Genomic DNA, 23700 nt, shown 5'->3' with positions numbered 1-23700 from the left:
GGAGTTAATACTCCAATTTGTATGACTCTTGGGTTTCCCACTGAATTTTAGTTTTTTGAGCTTTGGTTTTTAAACTTCTCCTCTTCTCATTTTCCCTTTCACTTTTCCCAAACTTCCAATCATTGCTCTGAGTATTTTCTTCTCCAACCTTTCTCTGCAATTCTTCTCCGAGCTGGTGCATGGCGTGGTTGAGCTTCCTACTTTTCCCCTTTTTGAGGTACGCTTTTCTCCCTCTTTCTTGCTTCTTTTCTTTTCAATTGTTTTAAGTTTCTGATTTTTTCTTTCTCCTTTTTTTTTTTTTTTTTTTTTTTTTTTTTTTTTTTTTGGCTTTTAGCATTCATCTCTTTCCCTCTGTGTGTTTTTTCTGGTTTTCATGGTCGGTAATTTTGAGGTTAAGGTAATGTGCCCCTCAGTTTCTTTTTTGTTTGCTCGTTTGGGGGCTTCCTTAGATACTTCCTGTGCTTTCCTCCCTTTGGTTGGGAATTTTTTTTTTAAGGGTTGTGGGTTAGGTGTTGTATTGGGTGAGTTGTTCCCTGTGCTTAGCCAATCGGTCAATTGGTTTAGGGGTTTGGTAGTAGAGGAGAGAAAGAGAATGTCTGAAGTAAGATCCAGTGAACTCGAGACTGGCCTGTCTTCTAACGAGGACCCAACGGGGGGAGATACCGCCGTCTCTACCCCTCAAGAGGTTAGGGCTTTTTACGCCTTCGAGAAGATGTGTGGGCTGGACGGCGAGACACTTGGTAGGTTTAAGGATAGGTTCTAGTTCTCGGATAGGGTTAGGGTTCATCTACCCCGTGAGGAGGAATGGGCTTGCCATTTCTTTCTCGGGGAGGTATGCTTTTACGAAGCTGCCTTCTTGTGTGGGGTGAGGTTCCCCATCCATCCATTTCTTATGGAGCTGTTAGATACCTTTGGAATTGCTCTCGGGCAACTTATGCTTATTTCATGGAGGATAGTGGTCAGCTGTATGGGGATATGGCTGGCCGCTATAGACGGGGACATGATTAAGGTAGATGAGTTCGTCTGCTTATACCGTTTGAAGGAGTCCAAGGAGCACGGGTATTATGAGTTGGTGCCTTGGGACAGGAGGACTAGGATCATCAGAGGTCTACCTTCGTCCTTCAGGTACTGGAAGTCCCGGTCCTTTTTTGTATCCAAGGACGACTTTGAGACCCCCTACAACGAGGTTTGGGGTGATCTCCCAAGGTTGCTCTGTCGATGGGGAACCCCACGATTAGGTGCGTCATTATTTCTTCTTTTCCATTGATTTTTGTTGTGTTTATTTTATCATCACTAACCTCTTTGCTCTTTGTTTTGCGCAATTAAGAGACGGCCCAAACTTAAAAGCAGGCACAGGGAGTGTGTTGAGAAGGCAATTGAATACGCAAGGACGATTGAGGATTGGGACGATCTTGTGGACCCATGGACTCTTGCCTTTTATTACCTCGGTCCCGACCCGTCTGCCTTCGTCTTGTGCAATATCGAGATTAAGGAGAAAAAGAGTAAGTGCTAACCTCGTTCATGTTGATCTTCTTGGATATATACTTTTGCTCAAAAGTGTTTTTTTTTTTATTTTTTAGGAATGATGAAAAAGTTTAATCAAAATATGTACGCCCGGATAAGGGCTAAGAAGAACAAGCCTCTCTCCAATCTTGGGACCAAAAATGTGAAGGTGATGGACAAGGGTGCCTCCATTACTCCTACTACCCTGGTTACTCTTGGCATCGAGACGGCGAGGATGGCCTCTCCAGCTACCTCAGTTGAGGAAATCCTTCCACAACGGAAGAGGCAGCAGACCAGTGACAAGGGGAAGAACAAGGCTGACTCTAGTTCGTCTAGTGTTTGGGATGATGCTAGGGTCGCGATGGCTAAAGCGCAGGAGACTTTTACTGCTGAGGAGTTGAAGGTATTCTCGAGTTTGTCTTTGAGTGAGCTTGTGGGTCGCCGTCTTCACAAGCTCGTCCAGGTACTACATTTGTGTTAATTCATCCCTTCTCCTCTTTCCTTTTTTTTTTTTTTTTTTAGGTGTTGGGGGAGAGCCTCCACCTTACTTTGGAGTATCTGATTCAGGAGGCCAAGGTCGTGTCTGCGGTGTCCCAGGTGACGACCTTAGAGGCGAAGAACTTAGGGTATGTTTGGTACACTGAATGTAGATTACATTAGGAATAGTAATCTTTATTACTGGGAATAGAAGACATTGTAATGGAATAACTATTACTATTCATAAGTTTGGTTGTTACATATGGAAAGCTTGTAAAAGATGATGTATAAGGAAACTTTATATTTTTGAAAATATATTAATTTTAAAACCTATTATATATACTAAGGAATAGCTATTACATCCATTTTAAAGAGGAATAGCTATTCTTCAATTTAAAGAATAGTCATTCTAATGTAATAACTAATCTATGTAATAAAGATGCAACCAAATGACCGAATTGCTATTGCATATGAATAACTATTCCATTACAGGAGCTATTACAACATACCAAACGTACCCTTAAAGTTGAATAAAGATTTGATACTCGCCATGAACGAGGCTAATATTGCCAAGGAAAAGGCCAAGACCTTGAGTGACGATCTTAGAGCTAAATGGCAGCTAATTTTGGAAAAGGACAAGCAACTCCTAGCTGCTAAGGAGAAGATTAAGACCATAGCTGCTAAGGTTGTTGAGGCTTTCCAGCAGACTGATGAGTACAATATTGTGCTCTTTAGCTGGTACTTCAAGGGGTTCGAGCTTCTGAGGCGATACTTCATCAAGCACCCCTTTGGAGTAGATCTGGAGAACCTTGACCTCGAAGAGGTAGACAAGGAGATGGCTGCTAACGAGGCCTCCATAGCCCCTGAGAGTGATGCCCCCGAGAGTGCTCTTCCTCCTCCAGCTGGCGATGATGCAATCACAAATGCCTGAACCTGTTCATTTATTTCACTCTTTTTTTTTTTTTTTTTTAAGTGTCCAGTGTGTTTTTGGGCCTATTTTCAGAACAATATTTTGGGAACAATTTTTTTAACCCAGTGTTTATGGGATTTTAGTTTTGATGTGAAAACAATGGTAACCGCCCCATTTTACTCATAAACCTGTTTCTGTGTGACCTTCGTTCCTTTAGTTTTTCTTCCAGCGTCTGTACCTTGTACTTAGTCGAATTACTTGCCTATACTCCTGTTTATTTTGCCTCTTTATGACTTACACCCTTTTAAGGGATTTTGTCATTCTTTGGCTTCGTCAGTAAGTTACATTCGTCTAGGCAGAATCTTGTTACCTAGCCACTTTTTATGGCTTCGTCAGTAACTTACATCTGTCTAGGCGGAATCTTGTTACTTAGTCATTTCTTTCTTTATATGACTTATACCCTTTTAAGGGATTTTTTCATTCTTTGGCTTCGTCAATAACTTACATCTGTTTAGGTGGAATCTTGTTACTTAGTCATTTTTCCTGACTTTTAAGTTGCTGGGTTCGTTTGCACTAAAACATTGACTAAATGGTTCTTTTATTGCTTTCAAAAATGAGTACAATTATCTGTTACACCTATTGATAGTACTTCTTCAAGTGCTCAATGTTCCATGGTCGTGGAAGCTTCTGTCCGTCTATGGTCTCTAGGTGATAACTGCCTTATTTGGAGTAATGGACAACCCGGTAGGGTCTTTCCCATATGGGCCCGAGTTTCCTTTGGGCAGGGTTTTTGGTTGCTAGGGTGAATTTGCGCAAGACAAGGTCCCCTATGTCGAGTTATCTGAGCTTCACCCTTTTGTTGTAGTACTTTGTTATCTTTTGCTGGTACTTCGTCATCTTGTTAAAGGCTTTTTCTCTAACCTCATCCAGACAGTCCAGGTTTATTCTTAACTGATCGTCGTTACTTTCTTCGTGGAACATCTCTCGCCTGATGCTGGTTGTTCCTACCTCGATTAGGATTACTGCCTCAGTGCCATAAGTTAGTCTGAAGGGGGTTTCTCCTGTTAGGATTCTTACCGTAGTCTTGTGAGCCCACAAGACATTGGGAAATTCTTCTAGCCAGGCCCCCTTTGCTTCGTCCAACTTGGCTTTGATAATCTTGAGCAGCGTCCGATTAGTCACTTCCGTCTGTCCACTTGCTTGTGGATGTCCCGGAGATGAGAACTGGTTCTTGATTCCTAGACTTGAATAGAAATCCCTGAAGCCTTGGCTGTCAAATTGTCGCCTATTATTTGCTATGATCGTCCGTGGAATCCCAAGCCTGCAAATTATGTTCTTCCACACGAAGCCCTGGATTTTGGCTTCGGTGATGGTTGCTAATGCCTCTGCCTCAACCCATTTTGTAAAGTAATCAATGGCAACTATTAGGAATTTTACCTGTCTTTTACCTTGAGGCAATGGGCCAACGATGTCGATTCTCCATTGTGCAAGGAGCCAGAGGGAGGCTATTGTCATTAGTTTCTCAATGGGAAGGCATTGGACATTGCCGAACCTCTGGCACTTGTCGCACTTCTTGATGAGCTCCCTTACGTCTACCTGCATAGTAGGCCAGAAGTAACCTGTCCTGACAACTTTACTTACCAGGGATTTGGGGCCTGCATGGTCTCCGCAAACCCCTTCATGGATCTCTTCCAGAATATACTTGGCTTCCTCTTCATCCACACACTTCAAGTAAGCTAAGGAAAAGCCTTTCTTATACAGTGTGTCATTCAGGATTATGAATCTAGCTATTCTCTTCCTGACCTTCTTGGCTTCTTCAACGTCTTGCGAAAGGTGTCCGTCCTGGGGGAAGGATATGATTGGTGTCATCCAGCTACCTATCCTCTGGATTGCAAATGTGGAGATTTCTTCGATGCTGGGGCGTTTTTGGACTTCCATCTCCAAGCCTATGCTCGTCAATCCCTCTTCTGACGATGCTAGCTTCGCGACTTCATTTGCTACTGTGTTTTGGCTTCTAAAGATCTACATAAATTCTACCCTATCAAACTCTTAGGTCAGATGCTTCGTCAGCCTGAGGTATTTCTACATTCTTTCCTCCTTTGCCTCATACTCCTCCTTTATCCATCCTACTACCAACTTAGAGTCACTCTGGACGAGCAGGTTTTTAGCTCCGAGGGCTTTTCTGACTCTCAGCCCCGTCAATATTCCTTCGTACTTGGCCTTATTGTTGGTGGACGGGAATTTCAGTTGGACTCCGTATTTAAGCATTTCTCCGTCTGGGGTGGTTGTGACGACCCCTACTCCTCCCTCTTCTGGGCTGATGAACCATTGGTCTGTATCGTCCACCATTCTATCTCGTTCTTGAGGCTATCTTCGTCTGGAATGGTGAATTTGGCGATGAAGTCCGCCAGAGCTTGTGCCTCAATGGCTGTCCTGGGGTGATACTCGATGTCGAACTGGCTAAGCTCGATTGCCCATTGGACCATTCTCCCAGCTGCCTCGGGCTTGTTCATGGACTTCCTGATGGGTTGATCTGTCATTACCAGGATGGGGTTCACCTGAAAGTATGGTCGCAGCTTACGTGAAGCTACTATTAGTGCAAATGCAATCTTTTTCGATCCTAGGATACCTAGCTTCTGCTCCTTGGAAGGCTTGACTGACGTAGTAAATTAGGAGTTATTTTTTGTCTTCTTTTCGAATCAGGGCTACGCTCATGGCTGTGGTTGATACTGCCAGATACAAATATAGACTTTCTCCTTCCTTGGACGGACTCAGGAGGGGTGGATTGCTTAGGTAGCGCTTGAGTTCTTGAAACGCTATCTCGCATTCGTCAGTCTAGTAAAAAGCTTGCTTCAGTGTCTTGAAGAAGGGCAAGCATTTATCTGTTGCTTTAGAGACAAACCTATTGAGTGTTGCGATCCTTCTCGTGAGCTTCCGGACTTTTTTGACGGTCTTGGGCGATGCCATATCGAGTATGGCTTTTACCTTCTCTGGGTTTGTTTCTATCCCCCTTTGGGATACCATAAATCCCAGGAACTTCCCCGATGCTACTCCAAAGACGCATTTGCTGGGATTCAGCTTCATCTGATACTGTCTGAGTGTGGCAAATGTTTCCTTGAGGTCGTTCAGATGGGCAGGCTCCTCCTTACTCTTGACGAGCATGTCATCCACGTACACTTCCATATTTCTCCCAATCTGCTTGCTGAATATTTTGTTTACTAACCTATGGTAGGTTGCTCCTGCATTTTTCAGTCTAAAGGAAACCTTATAGCAATAAAGCCCTTGACTCATGATGAAAGCGGTTTTCTCCTAGTCCTCTTCAGCCATTTTTATCTGGTTGTACCCTGAGAAAGTGTCCATGAACGTCAGTAACCTATGCTCGGTTGTAGAATCCACTAGCTGGTCTATCCTTGGTAAAGGGAAACTATCTTTTAGGCAAGCTTTGTTCAGCGTGAAGTCCATGCACATTCTCCATTTCCCATTCTCTTTCTTCACTAGGATGATGTTAGCGAGCCAATCTGGATAGTAAACCTTCTGAATAAAGCCTGTTGACAACAACTTGTTAACCTCGTCCGTAACTACTTAGTTCCGTTCTAGAGCGAAGACTCGTCGTTTCTGCTAGATGGCCTTCATCTTCAGGTCCACACTTAGCTTATGTTGGATCACATTTGGAGATATGCCTGGCATGTCCTTGTGGCTCCATGCAAAGACATCCAGGTTCTCTTTAAGGAACTGGACGAGTCTCGTCCTCATCTCAGGACTTAGTGTCGTTCCTATTCTGGTCGTCTTTGTTGTCTCGCCTTCGACCAACTCTACCAACTCCAGGGCTTCCACTTTCTTTTCTTCCTTCTCCTCGATTACCCATGTATGGTTTTCTTTGGCAACCAGCATGGCCTGGTAGCATTCCCTAGCTAGCACTTGATTTTCTTTAACCTCACCCACACCGTTCTCTGTTGGGAACTTTACTTTCAAGAAATAGGTAGACGTGGCTGCTTTCCAATGGTTAAGCATGGGTGATGTGAACCCCATCAAGAATAACGAGACCCAACAACGAAAGGAAACCCAAGATCGTTCTATGGACAGATTCAAATGGGAGACCTCGACCCGTTGTTTATGACAAACAAGAACCTCGGTATAAGGAAGACGCCACAAACGGTGGTGGAAACTCCGTTTGATAAGTCGAGATGAACGCCACGGGAATTCCCGATAAGTTCGAGTAGTTCTTCAAAGAACCAAAGAGAATAAACCTCACAAGTTTTATCAATAATGTCTGAAAAACGTTTACAGACTTAGATGACTATTTAAGGGCTCCTTAAAACTTGACAGACAAGAAAATATATTCTAAAATAACTTCTAATTGATACCTAACCATATTAGGATTAAAGTTTGACCTAAAAAGCATTAAATGCACCTAAAAACAAGGAAATAAATCACCTAAACCTAGAATAACGTTTTTTACATAGACCCAAAATATTTCATGCCAATTCTTAACCTTGACTAGATCCTTCTAGAACTTGAATCAAGTTGATAATTTTTTGTTGCCCACGTGGATCATGCTCAATGGGCCTCCACGAGTTTACTTGAGCCCATAACTCTTGGATGAGTCCGTTGAGTACATCCTTGAACTTCTTTGCTCGTGCTCTTGTAACCGACCCAATTGGTACTTGAACGAGATCCTTCGAAGCGGTGCCTTGATCTCCATCATTCCCCTCCTCTTGAAAAGGATTTGCCCTCAAATCATCACCTACATCAAAAGGACTCAAATTAGTAACATTAAAAGTGGCACTTACATCGTACTCACCAGGTAAATCTAGCTTGTAAGCATTGTCATTGATACGCTCGAGGACTTGGAAGGGACCATCTCCTCTTGGGAGCAATTTAGAACATCTTTTCGCCGGGAATCTTTCTTTTCTCATATGCAGCCAAACCCAATCTCCGGGTTCAAAAACCAGTTTGCGACGTCCCTTGTTGGCTTGTGTGGCATATTGCTCCGTTCTTCGCTCAATGTTGAGTCTTGCTTTCTCATGAATCTGCTTCACAAAGTCAGCTTTCTTTTTGCCATCTAAATTAACGTGCTCCGTCAAAGGTAAAGGAGATAAATCCAATGGAGTTAAAGGATTAAACCCATACACAATTTCAAATGGCGAAAATTTGGTAGCAGAATGAACAGCTTTATTATATGCAAACTTAACATGTGGTAAACATTCTTCCCATGTTTTGATGTTCTTTCTAATGAATGCCCTTAATAGAGTAGATAAAGTCCTATTTACTACTTCAGTTTGACAATTAGTTTGTGGATGACAAGTAGTGGAAAACAATAACTTAGTACCTAGCTTACACCACAAAGTCTTCCAAAAATAGCTCAAGAACTTAGCATCTCTATCCGAAACTATTGTCCTAGGCATGCCATGTAATCTCACAATCTCTCTAAAGAACAAATCAGCAACATGTGAAGTGTCATCCATTTTGTGACATGGAATAAAATGTGTCATTTTAGAAAATCTATCCACGACCACAAAAATTGAATCTCTTCCACGTTTAGTCCTAGGCAATCCTAACACAAAATCCATTGAAATATCAATTCAAGGCTCACTAGGAATTGGTAAAGGAGTATGCAAACCGTTAGGCTGCACTTTGGATTTAGCTTGCCTACATGTGACACATCTACCACAAATCCGTTCGACATCTCATTTCATGTGAGGCCAATAGAAGTGTTCTTGTAAAATAGCTAAAGTCTTTGCAACTCCAAAATGTCCCATTAATCCCCCACCATGTGATTCCTGCACTAATAACTCCCTCATAGAACAATTAGGCATGCATAGCTTATTTTCTCGAAATAGGAATTCATCAAGCTTAAAGAACTTACCAGAAGCGATTTTCTCACAAGCTCGATATTCCTCACAAAATTCGTGGTCTTCAGCATATAATTCTTTAATGTGTTTAAAACCAAGCAATTTTGCATCAAGTGTGGAGAGTAAGGCATACCTGCGAGAAAGTGCATCGGTGACTACATTCTCCTTACCTTGCTTGTACCGAATGACGTATGGAAACGTTTCTATGAACTCCACCCATCGCGCGTGCCTTTTGTTTAGCTTGTGTTGGCCCTTCAAGTGTTTCAAGGACTCATGATCGGTGTGAATCATGAACTCCTTAGGCCATAGGTAGTGCTGCCACGTCTCTAAAGCCCGAACCAATGCATACAACTCCTTGTCATAAGTTGGGTAGTTTAAGGCTGCCCCGCTGAGTTTCTTGCTGAAGTAAGCAATTAGTCGTCCTTCTTGCATAAGAACGGCTCCTATACCAATACCTGAAGCATCACATTCAATTTCAAACGTTTTAGAAAAGTTGGGCAAAGACAACAAAGGTGTGTTAGTCAGCTTCTCTTTGATTAATTGAAATGCCTTCTCTTGTTCTTCTCCCCACCGAAATCCAACGTTCTTCTTGATCACTTCGGTAAGCGGTGCGGCTAAGCTACTGAAGTCCTTCATGAACCGCCGGTAGAAACTAGCAAGTCCATGAAAACTACGAACATTACCTACATTTGTGGGGCTCAGCCAATCTTGGATTACACGTACCTTCTCTTCATCAACCTGTATACCTTGTGCACTAACAACAAATCCCAAAAATACAGGCTTATCGGTGAAAAAAGTGCACTTCTTTAAATTAGCAAACAACCTTTCTTTCCTTAGCACATCTAAAACGGATTTCAAATGTACTACATGATCGTCTATGTTTTTGCTATAAATGAGTATATCATCAAAATAGACATCAACAAATTTGCCTATAAATGCACGCAAAACATGGTTCATAAGTCTCATAAAGGTGCTCGGAGCATTAGTCAAACCAAAAGGCATAACTAACCATTCATACAAACCATATTTTGTTTTAAAGGCGGTTTTCCATTCATCTCCTTCTTTTATCCTAATTTGATGATAACCACTTTTTAAATCAATTTTAGAAAATATGCAAGAATCATGCAGCTCATCTAACATATCATCTAAGCGTGGGATAGGATGACGATACTTTACCGTTATGTTGTTGATGGCTCGGCAATCAACGCACATTCTCCACGTCCCATCCTTCTTAGGTACAAGTAAGACCGGAACTGCACATGGGCTCATGCTCTCCCTCACGTGCCCTTTCTCCAACAATTCACTTTCCTGTCGTTGAAGCTCCTTTGTCTCCTCGGGATTGCTCCTATAAGCTAGTCGGTTTGGAATGGTTGCACCAGGAACAAAATCAATTTGATGTTCAATCCCTCGGCTTGGAGGTAACCCATGTGGTGTTTCCTCGGGGAAGACATCCTCATACTCCTGCAAAAGAGAAACAATAGAACTAGGCAAAGCAAGATCAAGTTCGTTAGTGTTTAAAAGTGCCTCTTTGTACAAAAGTACAATCATTGGCTTATTTGAAAACATTGCTCGCTTGATTTCACTCACTTTTGCATAGAAATTCTTCTGTTTTCTCTCTGATTTTCTCTCAAGGGCCGAACTTTGATTTTCTTTTTCTCCCTCATTTTTCTCGGCCTCTCTCTGATTTTCACTCTTTTTCTTTTGCTCACTCTCTTTCTTTTGATCACTCTCCTTTTGTAATCTTACTTGATTCTCGTATACTTGCTGCGGTGTCAATGGTACAAGAGTGATTGATCGTTGATTAAGTACAAAAGAGTACTTGTTTGTAAAGCCATCATGCTTCACTTGCCTATCGAATTGCCATGGACGCCCTAGCAATAAGTGTCCTGCTTGCATCAGTACTACATCACACAACACTTCATCTTCGTATTTACCGATTTGAAATGCAACTAACACTTGCTTGTTCACCCTGATCTCACCACTATCATTTAGCCATTGTAACTTGTACGGTCTAAGGTGCTTTACCATGGGCAATCCCAATTTCTCCACCATAATTGTGCTTGCAACATTAGTACAACTACCACCATCAATAATCACACTACATACCTTGTCTTTAACGTAGCACCTAGTGTGAAAGATGTTCTCCCCCTGTATTTCATCAACTCCTTTTGCTTGCAAGCTCAATGCTCTCCTCGCCACCAATGTCAATGCACCAGGGGCTAAATACTCCTCCTCGGAAACATCCTCTAATGGCGGCATGCCGTCAGTGTCGGAATCTTCATCATCGGTCACAATTTCACCATTGGCTTGCAACACCATGACTTGCTTGTTTGGACATTGACTTGCTATGTGGCCCCTGCCTTGACATCTAAAACATTTAATATCACGATTATTAGAGGTAGAGGCTTCGGTTTTACCTTGAGGAATGTGGCTGGTGGTCGTGGACTTGGGCTCAAGTTTGGGCGTTTGTGACTTGTCCAGCGACTTAGCATGACTCGATTTCCAAGAGGTAGGACTAGAGTTATGGCCTACACATGTCCCATTCCCTCTCGAGTTGTTGTTTCATTTTGATAGCCATATGCACCATATCTTCCAATTCCACATAATGCTACATCTCTACCTTATCATGGATCTCCCGGTTTAAGCCAAGCAAAAATCTAGCCATTGTAGCCTCCCGATCCTCCTCTACATTAGCGCGGATCATAGCAATCTCCATCTCCTTGTAGTAGTCCTCTAAGCTTCGACTCCCTTGTCTAAGACCTTGTAGCTTTTTGTACAACTCTCGGTAGTAGTAACTTGGAATGAATCGCTTTCTTATCACTATTTTCATCTCCTCCCATGTGTGTATTGGGTGTTCTCTATTTCGCCTCCTGTTTATCACAAGCTGATCCCACCAAGTAATAGCATATTCAGAAAATTCAATCACAGCTAATTTTACCTTCTTTGTCTCGGAGTAATTGTGGCAATCAAACACGAACTCCATCTTCTTCTCCCACTCAAGATATGCCTCAGGATCAGACCTACCTTGAAAGGATGGAATCTTCATCTTAATACCACCCAAGTTGTTATCTTCGCGATTCCTAACTTCTCTAAATCTTCCTCCAGGTCTCCTATTGCTAACAATGGAATCCTGATCTTCTTCTTCATCAAAACCAGACCCATAATGCTCTTCATCCTCCTCCCTCGGTGGAACTCTTTCCCTTTTACACAAATTACGACCGTTTTGTGGTTGCTCCTCACGTCTATTCTCTATCTGATCTATCCGTTCGTGAACCTGTGCCATCCCCATCTTCATCACACGCCTTATCTCACTCATCATGGTCTCCAAAAACATTTTCGGATCAGCCAATTTTGTATCATCTTCGGCAATGCTCTTACCACTATCGTGAGACATGATTGCTGCAAAACAAAGGTTAGAAGAAAGAAAAAAAAACGGAACCTCACGAATCACTCCCTTACATGTTTACATTCAAGAATGTGGATCACTCTCCACTCGTGTTTCACTCAAAATAATATGGCTTTTACCCTCTGATGTTCTCACCACTCTTGCCTTTTTCCACTCGATAATTCTTTTTCAGTTCTTTTGAAACTAAACAAACAACTCAAAATTTCAAGCAACAATTCACCAAGAACTAATCGAGGAATCTCAAATTTGAACGTAAGGAATATGGAAATTTTCAAATTAGAATTAGAAGGAATATGGCAGTTTTGGAATTTTGGAAGCACAGAATAGTGAATTTTTTTTTTTTTTTTTCTGGACTCCTTTCTATCTTCTTCTTCGAGTCTCTCTTTTTTTTTTTTTTTTTTTCTTTTTTTATGATCAGCAACTAGTTTTTGAGAATAATGAAATAAGATTTCGAAATAACTAAGAGATGTGAGACCAAACCAATAGTTTAGACATCAACAAGACAAACCAAGATTTGAACAGATAGGGTAAAGGAAATTCGGCTAAGAAGAGATAAATATGTTAAAGGATAGGCAAACCTGAACTAGAAACCTGGCTCTGATACCAAATGATGTGATCCTCGTCAAGAATAATGAAACCCAACAACGAAAGGGAACCCAATATCGTTCTATGGACAGATTCAAATGGGAGACCTCGACCCGTTATTTATGACAAACAAGAATCTCGGTATAAGGAAGGCGCCACAAACGGTGGTGGAAACTCCGTTTGATTAGTCGAGATGAATGCCACGGAAATTCCCGATAAGTTCGAGTAGTTCTTCAAAGAACCAAAGAGAATAAACCTCACAAGTTTTATCAATAATGTCTGAAAAACGTTTACAGACTTAGATGACTATTTAAGGGCTCCTTAAAACTTGACAGACAAGAAAATATATTCTAAAATAACTCCTAATTGATACCTAACCATATTAGGAATAAAGTTTGACCTAAAAAGTATTAAATGCACCTAAAAATAAGGAAATAAATCACCTAAACCTAGAATAACATTTTTTACATAGACCCAAAATATTTCATGCCAATTCTTAGCCTTGACCGGATCCTTCTAGAACTTGAATCAAGTTGATGATTTTTTGTTGCCCACGTGGATCATGCTCAATGGGCCTCCACAAGTTTGCTTAAGCCCATAACTCTTGGATGAGTCCGTTGAGTACATCCTCGAACTTCTTTGCTCGTGCTCTTGTAACCAACCCAATTGGTACTTGAACGAGATCCTTCGAAGCGATGCCTTGATCTCCATCAATGGGTCTCCTGATGATCACATTGTAAGATGAAGGGCAGTCTACCACCAAAAAGTCCAACGAACGAGTCAACTGTCTTGGGTGAGTCCCTACTGTGACTGTTAGTGTCACTATGCCTTTGGGATACACCTTGTCTCCACTAAAACTGAAGAGGGGAGAGTCAAATGGGCGCAACCTTCCTGGATTTAGCTTCAGCTGTTGGAAAGCGGAAAGGTAGATGATGTCTGCCGAGCTACCATTATCCACGAGGATTCTCTTGGTATTGAATCCTTCTATCACGAGCATTATGACCAAAGGATCGTCATGAGGTTGTTTCACTCCCCTAGCATCTTCTTTCGAGATATACATGTCTCGGTCCATCTTTGCTAAAATAGGGGCATCCTGCGGACGCTGTTCACCTACCTCTGATGTGCTTTCTTGAGGGATTTGAACGACCCACCTGTGGATGGGCCACCTGTGATCGTCTTTATCTCCCTGATCACACTCGGTGGATGTTGGGGTGTGTAGTCCTCGTCTCTAGGTGAAGGTTCGTGCTGGTTTTTGTTGTCGTCCTTGAATCTACTAGATTCCCCTTTTTTCACATATTTCTGTAGTTTCCCATTTCGTATAAGTTCTTCTATCTGCTCTTTTAGGTCTCTGCAATCCTCGGTATTGTGGCCATGATCCTTGTGGAATTGGCAGTACTTCTTTTTGTCATGCATGTGGGGTGACGAATGTAATGTCCTTGGCCATTTGAGGTAATGTTCATCCTACTCTCGTCACTAATCTGACGATTTGGGCGCTCCCTTTTTCGTCCTCTACGATCGTCCTCCTTCCTTCCCTTGTCTCATGTCTTCTCCACATCTTTTATGGCGACTAGTGCATCCTCAGCATTCATGTACTTCTGTGCTTTCAGGAGCATCTTTGCCATCATCTTAGGAGGATTCTTCACAAGTCAAATCATAAACTCTCTGGATTTCAATCCAGCTTTAAAAGTCGTCAGTTGTACCTTGTCGTCAGCTTCATCTACCTCTAGAGTTTCTCGAGTGAAGCGTTTCATGTACGACCTCAGGGTCTCTTTCTCCCTTTGCCTGATGATGAGCAGGTAGTCTGCCAGTCTCTTCGGGCGTTGTCCTCCAATAAAGTGGCGCAGAAAGGCATTACTTAAATGCTCGAAGCTATCAATGGATGATGTTGGTAACTTTGTGAACCACTCCCTTGTAGCTCGTTTGAGAGTGGTGGGAAATGAACAACACAGTATCTCGTCAGGAGGCATTTGAAGGCCTAGTGTTGTCTTGAAGGTGTAGAGGTGGTCCTAGGGGTCCTTAAGTCCGTCAAACAGTTCAAGCTGAGGCAACCAAAATTTCGACGGCACTAGGCATTACAAGACCACCATAGTGAAGGGCGAGTCTGTTGCCCGAACCATCCTATCCAGGCTTCGGTTCGTTTTCCCCTTAATGGCGTTCCTTAGCTTGTCCATCTCCTTCCTCATCTCTCTCGAAGATCTAAGTTTTGTTCATCCGGAGTAGCAGGTCCTCGATGGTCACTTCTTCTATGGCTATCTTCCTTATCCTTCTGGTTGGCTCTGGACCAATTCTCCTCCTGTTGAAGTCGTAGCCTCATTTCCTGATTTTGTCTAGTGAGCTCTTCGACGGTGGCTGCAAGAGCCTGGACTTGCTGAGCTAAGGCTGTAGAATCCTGGTTGGACTCCATCTGAATGCAAAAGTTGATTGGAAACTACGCTTTCGAACTTGAGTATGAAAAAAATTTTGTTTCGCACAAACAACACCAAACTGATGAAGTGCAGATTCGTCAGTTGTTGTAAGTGCGTCCAAATGGAGTCGAGTCCTCATTTGTGTCACCGTGAAAAATGGTAAGACAGCTCCCTTAAGGTGATCACTGGTGTGGTTCCTGCCACAACGTCTCTGATACCAAAGTCAGTATAAGAACTTTTAGGAAATAACAAGGTATCAAAATAACTAGTAGTGATTCTAGGTATGTCTATGTCCTTTGTATTGGTGCTGTAAGGGATTTATATATGTTTCCACAGCTCCTAGCCATTGTGGTTGTTAATGTGGCTTCAATGTCTCTCTTGGTAACGCCTCATGCTCAATAATGTGTGCCTTAATGAGGCATCTAACAGTTTTTATAGCTGGTCTTGTAACCGCTCAGGACATTATTGGCTGCATCGAATGGCTTTGTTACTTTCGTCAGTGATATGGACATGTGGTTAGTTCGTCTTAGAGGACATCCTCGTCGGTCTCGATGGGATCATTTAGGGAGGTTGAGTTTGTCAGTCCCATCAATTACGAACTCCCATCGCCTAAGAATTGATATCTAGGATGGTGTTCGGATCCTTCATGGTATCTCTTGGGTTTGAGAATTTACTGCCTAGATGCAACTCAAGGAATCGCTTTAAAAAATGATTTAAGTCATAACTAAGTCGAGTCGCCAGAGTATCTGCCCATTTCAATGCTTCTGCTTCTGCTAGAGTTTAAAAGGCCCATCGTCAATTAGAGTCCAATCCTTCCATATAAGGCTTAGGAGTTCCCCATGCTTAGGCAATGTATGATATATGTTACATAAAAAAAAGGGTTAAAAAAGGGTTAGTTAGACATTTTTCTTTCGTAAACTTGCTTCAGTGATGGTCCTTCTCTAATGCTTATCACAGGTAAAGCAATATTGTAGCACATATCTTAGTTAGGAGAACAAGATTTTCTTTTCTGCTTTTAGTCTTGATAGACTTGTTTTCTCGAGACATCTTTAATTTTGTTATAGCTTATTTACCAGATTTTGAATAGAACTTGCTGATCTGTTTCTAATAATAATAATAATAATAAACCTTTGAGCCATTTGAAGCTTCTTCTTTTTTCTTTTTCTTTTTTCTTTTTTTTTAAATATGAAGTATAGGGAGTCCTGGTGTAGCAGGTGGAGGTGGCCTTATACGTGACCATAACGATGACTGGATAGCAAGATTCTCTAGAGCTCTTGGCTCAACTAATAGTATCATTGTGGAGCTATGGGCTCTTAGAGATGGGCTAACCCTTGCCAAGGAACTTTGTTTAAATAGTCTAATGTAGAGATGGAAGCTCTGAGTGTTGTTTAGTTGATGAGCAATAATACTGTAAATATGTTAATAGAACCTCTTTTATTTGACTGCAGGAACCTGTTTAGAGTTATCCCCAACAAACGGATAAAGCATGCATACTATGAAGCCAACCAATGTGCAGATGCATTAGCAAAGATGAGAACTCGTAATAACTTTTCTTTTGTTGTATTTACTGAACCACTGCCTGTGGTAGGTACCTTGTTTGCTTTTGATAAGGCTAATATGTTTTGTAATAGACTTATTAATTCTAATATATGAGTATATCCATTTCTACCCAAGAAAAAAAAGAAGCATGAAAAGAGAAGCCCTTAAGAAAACAATAAAACTATTTTCTTTTTAGTAGGCCAGATTACACCAAAGTGGGCCAGTCCATAGATTCGACCCACACATCTTCCACACCCGTTTAAACATTAAACGCCGAAGTTCCGAACTCTATCGTCCGGTATCTCCCTATTCTCTAGGCACATCAATCAGTGTTGTAATCTTAATAAGCTTTTGGTCCGAGGCTTTGGATTGAAAGTGCTACAATGGCGCCTGTGAGAACCACTGGCACTATTGTGGCTACTGCTGTTGCTATCTCACTCTCAATGGCGGTGCTCTCTTACTTTTGGTCAGAGACCAACTTTCCATTCCAAAGACGAAGAATTAGAAGTTCAGAACTGGGCTTACTGATGCCATTGGAAACGCACCTTTGATTCGCATCAACAGCCTTTCTGAAGACACTGGTTCCGAGGTACACAAAAAGCAATCTGCTTTTTCAATTTTCATTTGATTTTATCATCTGGGTTTTCTTTGGTTTTTGTTGTTGCTAGGTTTTTTGTTCAATTTGTTATCTGGGTTTCGTTTCATTTTCATTTTTTGAGATAAGTTTCATGTGCCAAAGATTAAAAGGAAGGTAAAAGATTAGTTTTTTTTTTTTAGTTGATGTTTTTGTTTTGTTCTGTTTGTGGGGCTATTGAGATTCTTGGGAAGTGCGAGTTATTGAATCCTGGAGTGAGTGTGAATGATAGACTTTAAATTAATATTACCAATAATTCTGGGTGTTGTTGGAATAATTTAGGGGGAAAGAAGTGAAGTTTGAATGTTGGGGTTTAATTATTCTTTATTTGGGTCTAGCATACTTGAGAATTTTCCGGAAACTGAATTTTTACCAAGCCATGTATTATTTATCAGTATATCTGTGTGTGTGAAACCATCAGGCACAAATTATAACAACTCTTTTGAAGAGAATCTTAACTGATTCATAAGTGCTTTGCTTTGTTAATGATGTGTAATGCTAAATATGAATGAAAGATCTCTAAATTAATAAACAGATGGTGATATACCTTGATGTATAGTAAAGAAGGTAATGAGTACTGTTGTGGAAATTCACATTTAGTCTAGGATGATGAGTACTGTCATAATGATGTCAGAAATGGTGGCTTGAAGAAATCGGGTGCAGATGTTAGGACGGCTTGGTGGTGGAGTTCCAGATTGTCCACAACCTTCTGTCCCCTACCCCGGTTGTTTAGTGATGAGGTCAGATGGATCCTCCCAGGTGATGACTTCTATAAGATAAACATCATGTGGCAGTGTTCAAGCAACACAATGAAGCAGAGATTGGGGTTAGTGTTGGTTTTTATTTTCTTTGCATTCGTGGCTCTATGCAGGCTTTGAAATCTGGGAAACTAGCTCAACGGGAATGAAAGATCTTCAATCTAATTCAAGTTATTATTTCATTTTACTGTAAATATGATTCTTAGAGCATCTTTCAAGAAAAAATATTAACTTTGAATACTACCTTTGAGCCACTGAACTTGGAAGCCTTTTGAAAATCAACTAAGGTTGTTCTTCCGGTTGATGTGCCTAAAACATTTGGATTTTTAACAATCTGAATCTGTTGCAGGATTATTAACTGGTTCCTCTCTCTCTCAATAAAAAGCAAATCCTCTTTAAAAATAAGGACAAAGGACCTAATGCTTTTCATGGTTAAATGCACATACTAGTCCAAATTTCCATGTTTATAACCACTCCCATCTCATAATTCAACAATAAAACTTTATTTTACATTGTGATTGAAACGAGTTCATTCAATCATCATTCTTCATAGTATTGACATTACTTAATTTATGATAGTAACTACATATTTAACAAATTCTGGTTGGAAAGGAACTTGTATAAACAAAGTTAGAAAAAAATTAATCATGGAACAAACCTCTCTATTCGCTTGAGTTCTTTAGTGACATCTAACATAGTTGGTCTTCTCTTTGGATCTTCATCTGTACATCTCAAGGCAAGGTCCAGTACACCTTGTAATTGCCACTCTAAACTAGTACCTTCTTCCCCTACCAACATTGCAAGATCCACAATCTCATTTATGCAATGACCTTGAGCATGGTTATGCATGTACGCAACTAAACAAATGTATTTATCATAAGAATGTTGTCCGGTTAAAAGTTTTAGCAGAAGCATACCGAAGCTATACACATCAGCTTTCTCTGATAAGTTGCACAGCTTTATACTCAGGGGGTGCGTACCCAGGATATGCTACCACCGCATTAGTTTCCACATGAGTTTCACCCTTAGGGATTGTTAATGAAAATCCAAAAGTGGACAGTTTGGGAACATCTTGTTTATCTAAAATGATATTTTGTATATTTATACCCCTATGGATGATGGGTCTAGAAAAGGCAGTCTGAAGATATTGAAGTTACATGAGCAATCTCCCTTACAATCTTCAATCTGCTCACCCAAGTCAAGGGTTGTTGTCCTTGAAGGTCACCAGTGCCATGAATTTGATCGGCAAGGGTGCCATTTGCAGCAAATTCATAAACTAAAGTAGGAGGTCGAGTGTCAAGGCAGCATCCTATGGGTTTAAGTACATTATTGTGAGCACTCATCCTTGCAGAAATCACTAGATCATGAATGACAAATCCGGTCCATACTTCATGACCCGGAAACACCCTAATGAAAACTATTCTCCCTTCAAGAGCACCCTTGTACGAACACAGGCTCTGGCAATTATCAAAGTTGTTTGTTTGCCCTCATGAGGTCTTCAATTGAGAAGTTACGAATGGGAATGCACTTGCCATTGCAAGTGGCAATCAGCTTCTCCAATAGCATGCTTCCATTCTCAAGAAACGCTCTCTCTTTTTCTATTCTTTCCTTACTTTTCTCGCTTTCCTTACTCATTCTAAAGAAATTATCTATCCACCAACTCCGCATAGCTTGAAAGTTGAAAGTGAAGCCTTCCTCGCTGGCCTTTTGTAGCTTTTAGGAGATTGCTACAAGTAAGTTCAGGGAGGTTTCTTTAACACTATTGAATAAGTGGAGTTTTCCTCAATCTTATTCTGCCTATAATTAATAATAGGGTCAATGGCCATTCATTGGGCAACATGTACCTGTGAAGTCAGCGGGAGAGCGCGAGGACCCATTTTATGATTCCCATGACAATTACAAGGAATTTGCTCATCTTGTGGTGTGTGTGGTATATTTTACTTGAATAATACGAGTAGTCTATGTGCTACACTACTAATGCTTTGTCATCAATGCATCTCCACCTTTAGACATTGTACCTTTTCGTATTTTGATAATAATTCTACAAACAAAGTTCAAGGAGATGCCATCGATTGTGGAACCTTCCTCGCTAGGCTTTTCTTGAAGATGTTCCCAAGTGGAGATTTTCTTGATAGGCCTTCCTAGAAGGTTCGTACTGAAGGTCAATGTCCATTCCATTGGGGGCAACGTGTACACCTGTTATTCCATAGAGAGCCCACCGATTCTATGTTTCGCATGAGTCATGACAATTGCGTGTTTCCATTCTCATCTCCACCTTTATACATTATTTTTTTTCTTTTTAATCATCTATATATATATATAAAACCGAAACTTTTGGAGCTCTCATAATTTTCCACGTCACCATTATTTTCTTTTTCTTGTTATTTGCCACATCATTTTTATTTTTTTGCTCCAATTCCAATTAGAACATATCTTTATTTCTCTCTTTACGTAACCCTTCTTTGCCAAAAGGCCCAAAACCCACACTTCATCATTGACTCAAATAAAGGCTGCCTCCATAAACCCTAAACCTTCAACAACCCTAAACGTTGTAGCCAGCGTCTCCCTCTGCCTCCAAGAAAACATTTATCCATATTGGGTTTTCAAGTCATGTAGCTACAGAGCTTACAATCAAGCTGCTAAGGATCCTATTGTAGCGACAAGAGAGAGTGCAAAAGAATAAACAACTAGGAAGAAAGAAGAAGTTGAGAGAGAATTGGAGGCTAGAAGATCAGCTGAAAGAAAGGTACATGTGTACCAAAATTATATCTTTACTATTGCATAGACCTTCAATTATATGACTTTTTGAACATGAAATTCTACATGTTTACCTTCACAGCTTCACAACATTAAATTGATGTTTGTAAAAGTAGATCACTAATTTAAAGTAGCCACAAGACAATATACATTTATTGAGAATTGCCAAAGACTAAGGTAGTATTAACTGTATAGATGCATAATATGGATTATGAAAACATGTAGCATGGTAAGAGGAGTCTTGGCAATAATTTAGATTGAATTTAGTAGCAGTAGCCAAAATTAGATGCTACAATTAATTTCTGAAGCATTCATTGGTTTGTTGTAGTTCACCCTTCAATATTGTACAAATAAACATTCTCTTTGTTTGTGTTCGTGACTAATTTGACGTTAGAGACTTTTAATTTGAACTATTTTTCCTTTGTTATTTTCTGCTCTATATTTATTCTTCAAACATATTTATTCCTTTGTTATATTTTGCTCTATGGGTATTTAATGTAAAATATAGGTTAATGCACTTTTTTATTTAGTTAAAAATTTGTATTTTGTTATTGTGATTTTCATGTTCTGATACTTTTGTTGTAAGTGAATGGACAAGTGCTTGCATTGCGAGTGTCCTAGCCAACGTATTCAAATAATTTTTATTTCTTTGGTTACATCTTTCATAGTTTATGAATTATGTTTGTTTTAATTATTCGAATTAAGCTCTTCTTAATTGGAGGCTTGGAGTGACTAAACTTATTGGGAATTTCTATTGAGACCTTGCATTGAAGATAAGAACATTGGCCTGATCCCTTTGTGACATTCAAGGTTTGGTCTTATCAAAATGAAAAATTTTCTAAGCAAGGTATGCTTTAGTTTCCCCACCTATCAACTAAAATCCAACTGAATTTAATTAAGTCTTTTACTATCTTTGATGTTAGGGTGTGCTATCAATTAGGGGTTTCATTGTACGTTTTTTTTTTCTTTTTTTGCAAAATTATTAATGTACCTTCAAGCAAATTAAATATATATGATTTTAATTATTATTTATTTAAATTATATAAATAATTAATAATATATATTATTATTATTATTATTATTATCTATATATATCATATTATATTATATATAATAAAAGTTGGGCTTAGACGCCGTGGTTGCGCCAAGTGGCTTCACCAAATTGCAGAAATTTTAATAAATTTTTAGATTTTAAGAATAGATATATACATATTTTTTTGGATAAATATGACAAATCAAGTAATGAAATAAAGTAATATTTGATTTACAACTATAGCAGTTGTGTTTATCTAAAATGTTATCAACAAAGTCTAAAATCAATAGACTCTTCATCTAATCCTTTTTTTTTTAATTTAAATTATATTATCACGTGTAACAAAAAAAACAAAATACGTACATAGTACATGTTAAAGTTGAAAAAATAATCTTAATTAAAAAAAAAAAAAAAAAACCAACAACATAGTACATGTTTCTATGAAAAAAAAAAAACAGATATAACTACACTTAAAAAGAAAATAGCAAAAAATATATATATAATAATAATAATACTACACGTAAAAAGAACCTTATTTTTTATAAAAACAAAAACCAACAACATAGTACACATTTATATGATTTTAACTTCTCCTATAATTTCTAAGTTGATAAAAATCATAATTTGATTACAATCCAAATTCTATCATAATTTGATTACAATCCAAGTTCTATCTTAATTTGATTACAATCCAAATTCTTCATCTAATCCTTTATAAAAAAATTCTTAATTAAAAAAAAGGTAAAATTTAAGTTGATAAAAATCATAATTTAATTACAATCAAAATTTTATCTTTATTTGATTTCAATCTAAATTCTTTATCTAATCCTTTATAAAAATTAAAATAAAAATTTACTTAAAAAAAACCTGCAACATAGCACACGTTTGAGTTGAAAAAAAAAATCTTATTAAAAAAAAAAAGTTGAAAAACAAATCTTAATTAAAAAAAAAAATAGCAACATAGAGCACATTTTTATGATTTAAAAAAAAAAAATCGATATAGCTACACTTAAAAAGAAAACAGCTAATAAAAAAATATATAATAATACACGTAAAAAGAAAATAGCTCTACCAATTAAGTTTGAATTCAAGAGAAATTGAGTTGAACTAAAACTCTACTAAACCTACTCCACTCTACTATTTAAGAATGCTAAAATCAATACATAAAAAACCAAAATTAATTAAGTGAAGAACTACTAAATGAAGGATTTGGCTTCTTCAATGAGAATAGCTATCTTCTTTTTACTTTTTACTTTTTGCATTTTTCTATTAATGTAGTTCAATTATTGCTTAAATTCTATGCTTTTTTAAAAATATTTTACATAATGCAATTCATCTTAATTATTGATGTATTTTTTTGATTTAGTGTTCTTAATTGATTGTGCAGATTATTTCCTCACTTATAGCAATATCAAGATGGCTAGATACAAATGACAACATCAAAATAGTTAGACACGGGTAATTTATATGTAAACTTTTACACATTTACATTGCAATACAATTTTTCTTTTTTCTTTATGTACTTTCATTTATCTATTTTTTAAATTATTTTGATTGTGATACTCTAGAAGGTCTAGATACTTATATTTTTTTTTTGTAATTTATGGAATATTTGTTTTAGTCAAAATATTATCACTGAATCTATTTGGGATGGAGCTCATCTACAATATGAAATTATGAGATTTATGTGAGAAGAGCTATCTTCATTTTTTTTTTTAGTTTCTATTTTTCTATTAAAGTAGTTCAATTATTGCTTAAATTATATGATTTAAAAAAAATTAGATAATGCAATTTATCTTAATTATTGATACTATTTTTTTTATTTGGTGTTCTTAATTAAT

The 23700-nt window shown here is 38.9% G+C and overlaps 1 protein-coding gene and 1 long non-coding RNA gene across 2 annotated transcripts; one reads left to right on the top strand and one right to left on the bottom strand.

Annotated features, from left to right (window-relative positions):
* Nucleotides 1-14271: 14271 nt before the first annotated feature.
* LOC115956147 lies at nucleotides 14272-14700 on the bottom strand. The gene is made up of 2 exons (XM_031074608.1): nucleotides 14434-14700; nucleotides 14272-14370 (listed from the first exon to the last, which is right to left on the bottom strand). The coding sequence occupies exons 1-2, from the start codon at nucleotides 14698-14700 to the stop codon at nucleotides 14272-14274; spliced, it is 366 nt and encodes a 121-aa protein (XP_030930468.1).
* Nucleotides 14701-16982: 2282 nt separating this feature from the next.
* Nucleotides 16983-18256, top strand: LOC115954884. Its single transcript, XR_004083966.1, has 2 exons — nucleotides 16983-17266; nucleotides 17946-18256. It is a non-coding gene; the product is annotated as an uncharacterized LOC115954884 (long non-coding RNA).
* The last annotated feature ends 5444 nt before the right edge of the window (nucleotides 18257-23700 follow it).

The sequence above is a fragment of the Quercus lobata genome, chromosome 8 (genome assembly GCF_001633185.2).
Source record: "Quercus lobata isolate SW786 chromosome 8, ValleyOak3.0 Primary Assembly, whole genome shotgun sequence".
NCBI lineage: Eukaryota > Viridiplantae > Streptophyta > Magnoliopsida > Fagales > Fagaceae > Quercus > Quercus lobata.
The sequence above is the reverse complement of the archived record's forward strand: the minus strand, read 5'-3'. Positions and strand labels throughout refer to the sequence as shown.

Bases quoted from the DNA above. Each gene is read 5' to 3' on its own strand.
- LOC115956147 (XM_031074608.1), bottom strand. From the start codon at position 14,700: ATGCCTCCTGACGAGATACTGTGTTGTTCATTTCCCACCACTCTCAAA. The intron at 14,371-14,433 runs GTACAACTGACG...TGACTTGTGAAG, and splicing joins TAGATGAAGCTGACGACAAG to AATCCTCCTAAGATGATGGC.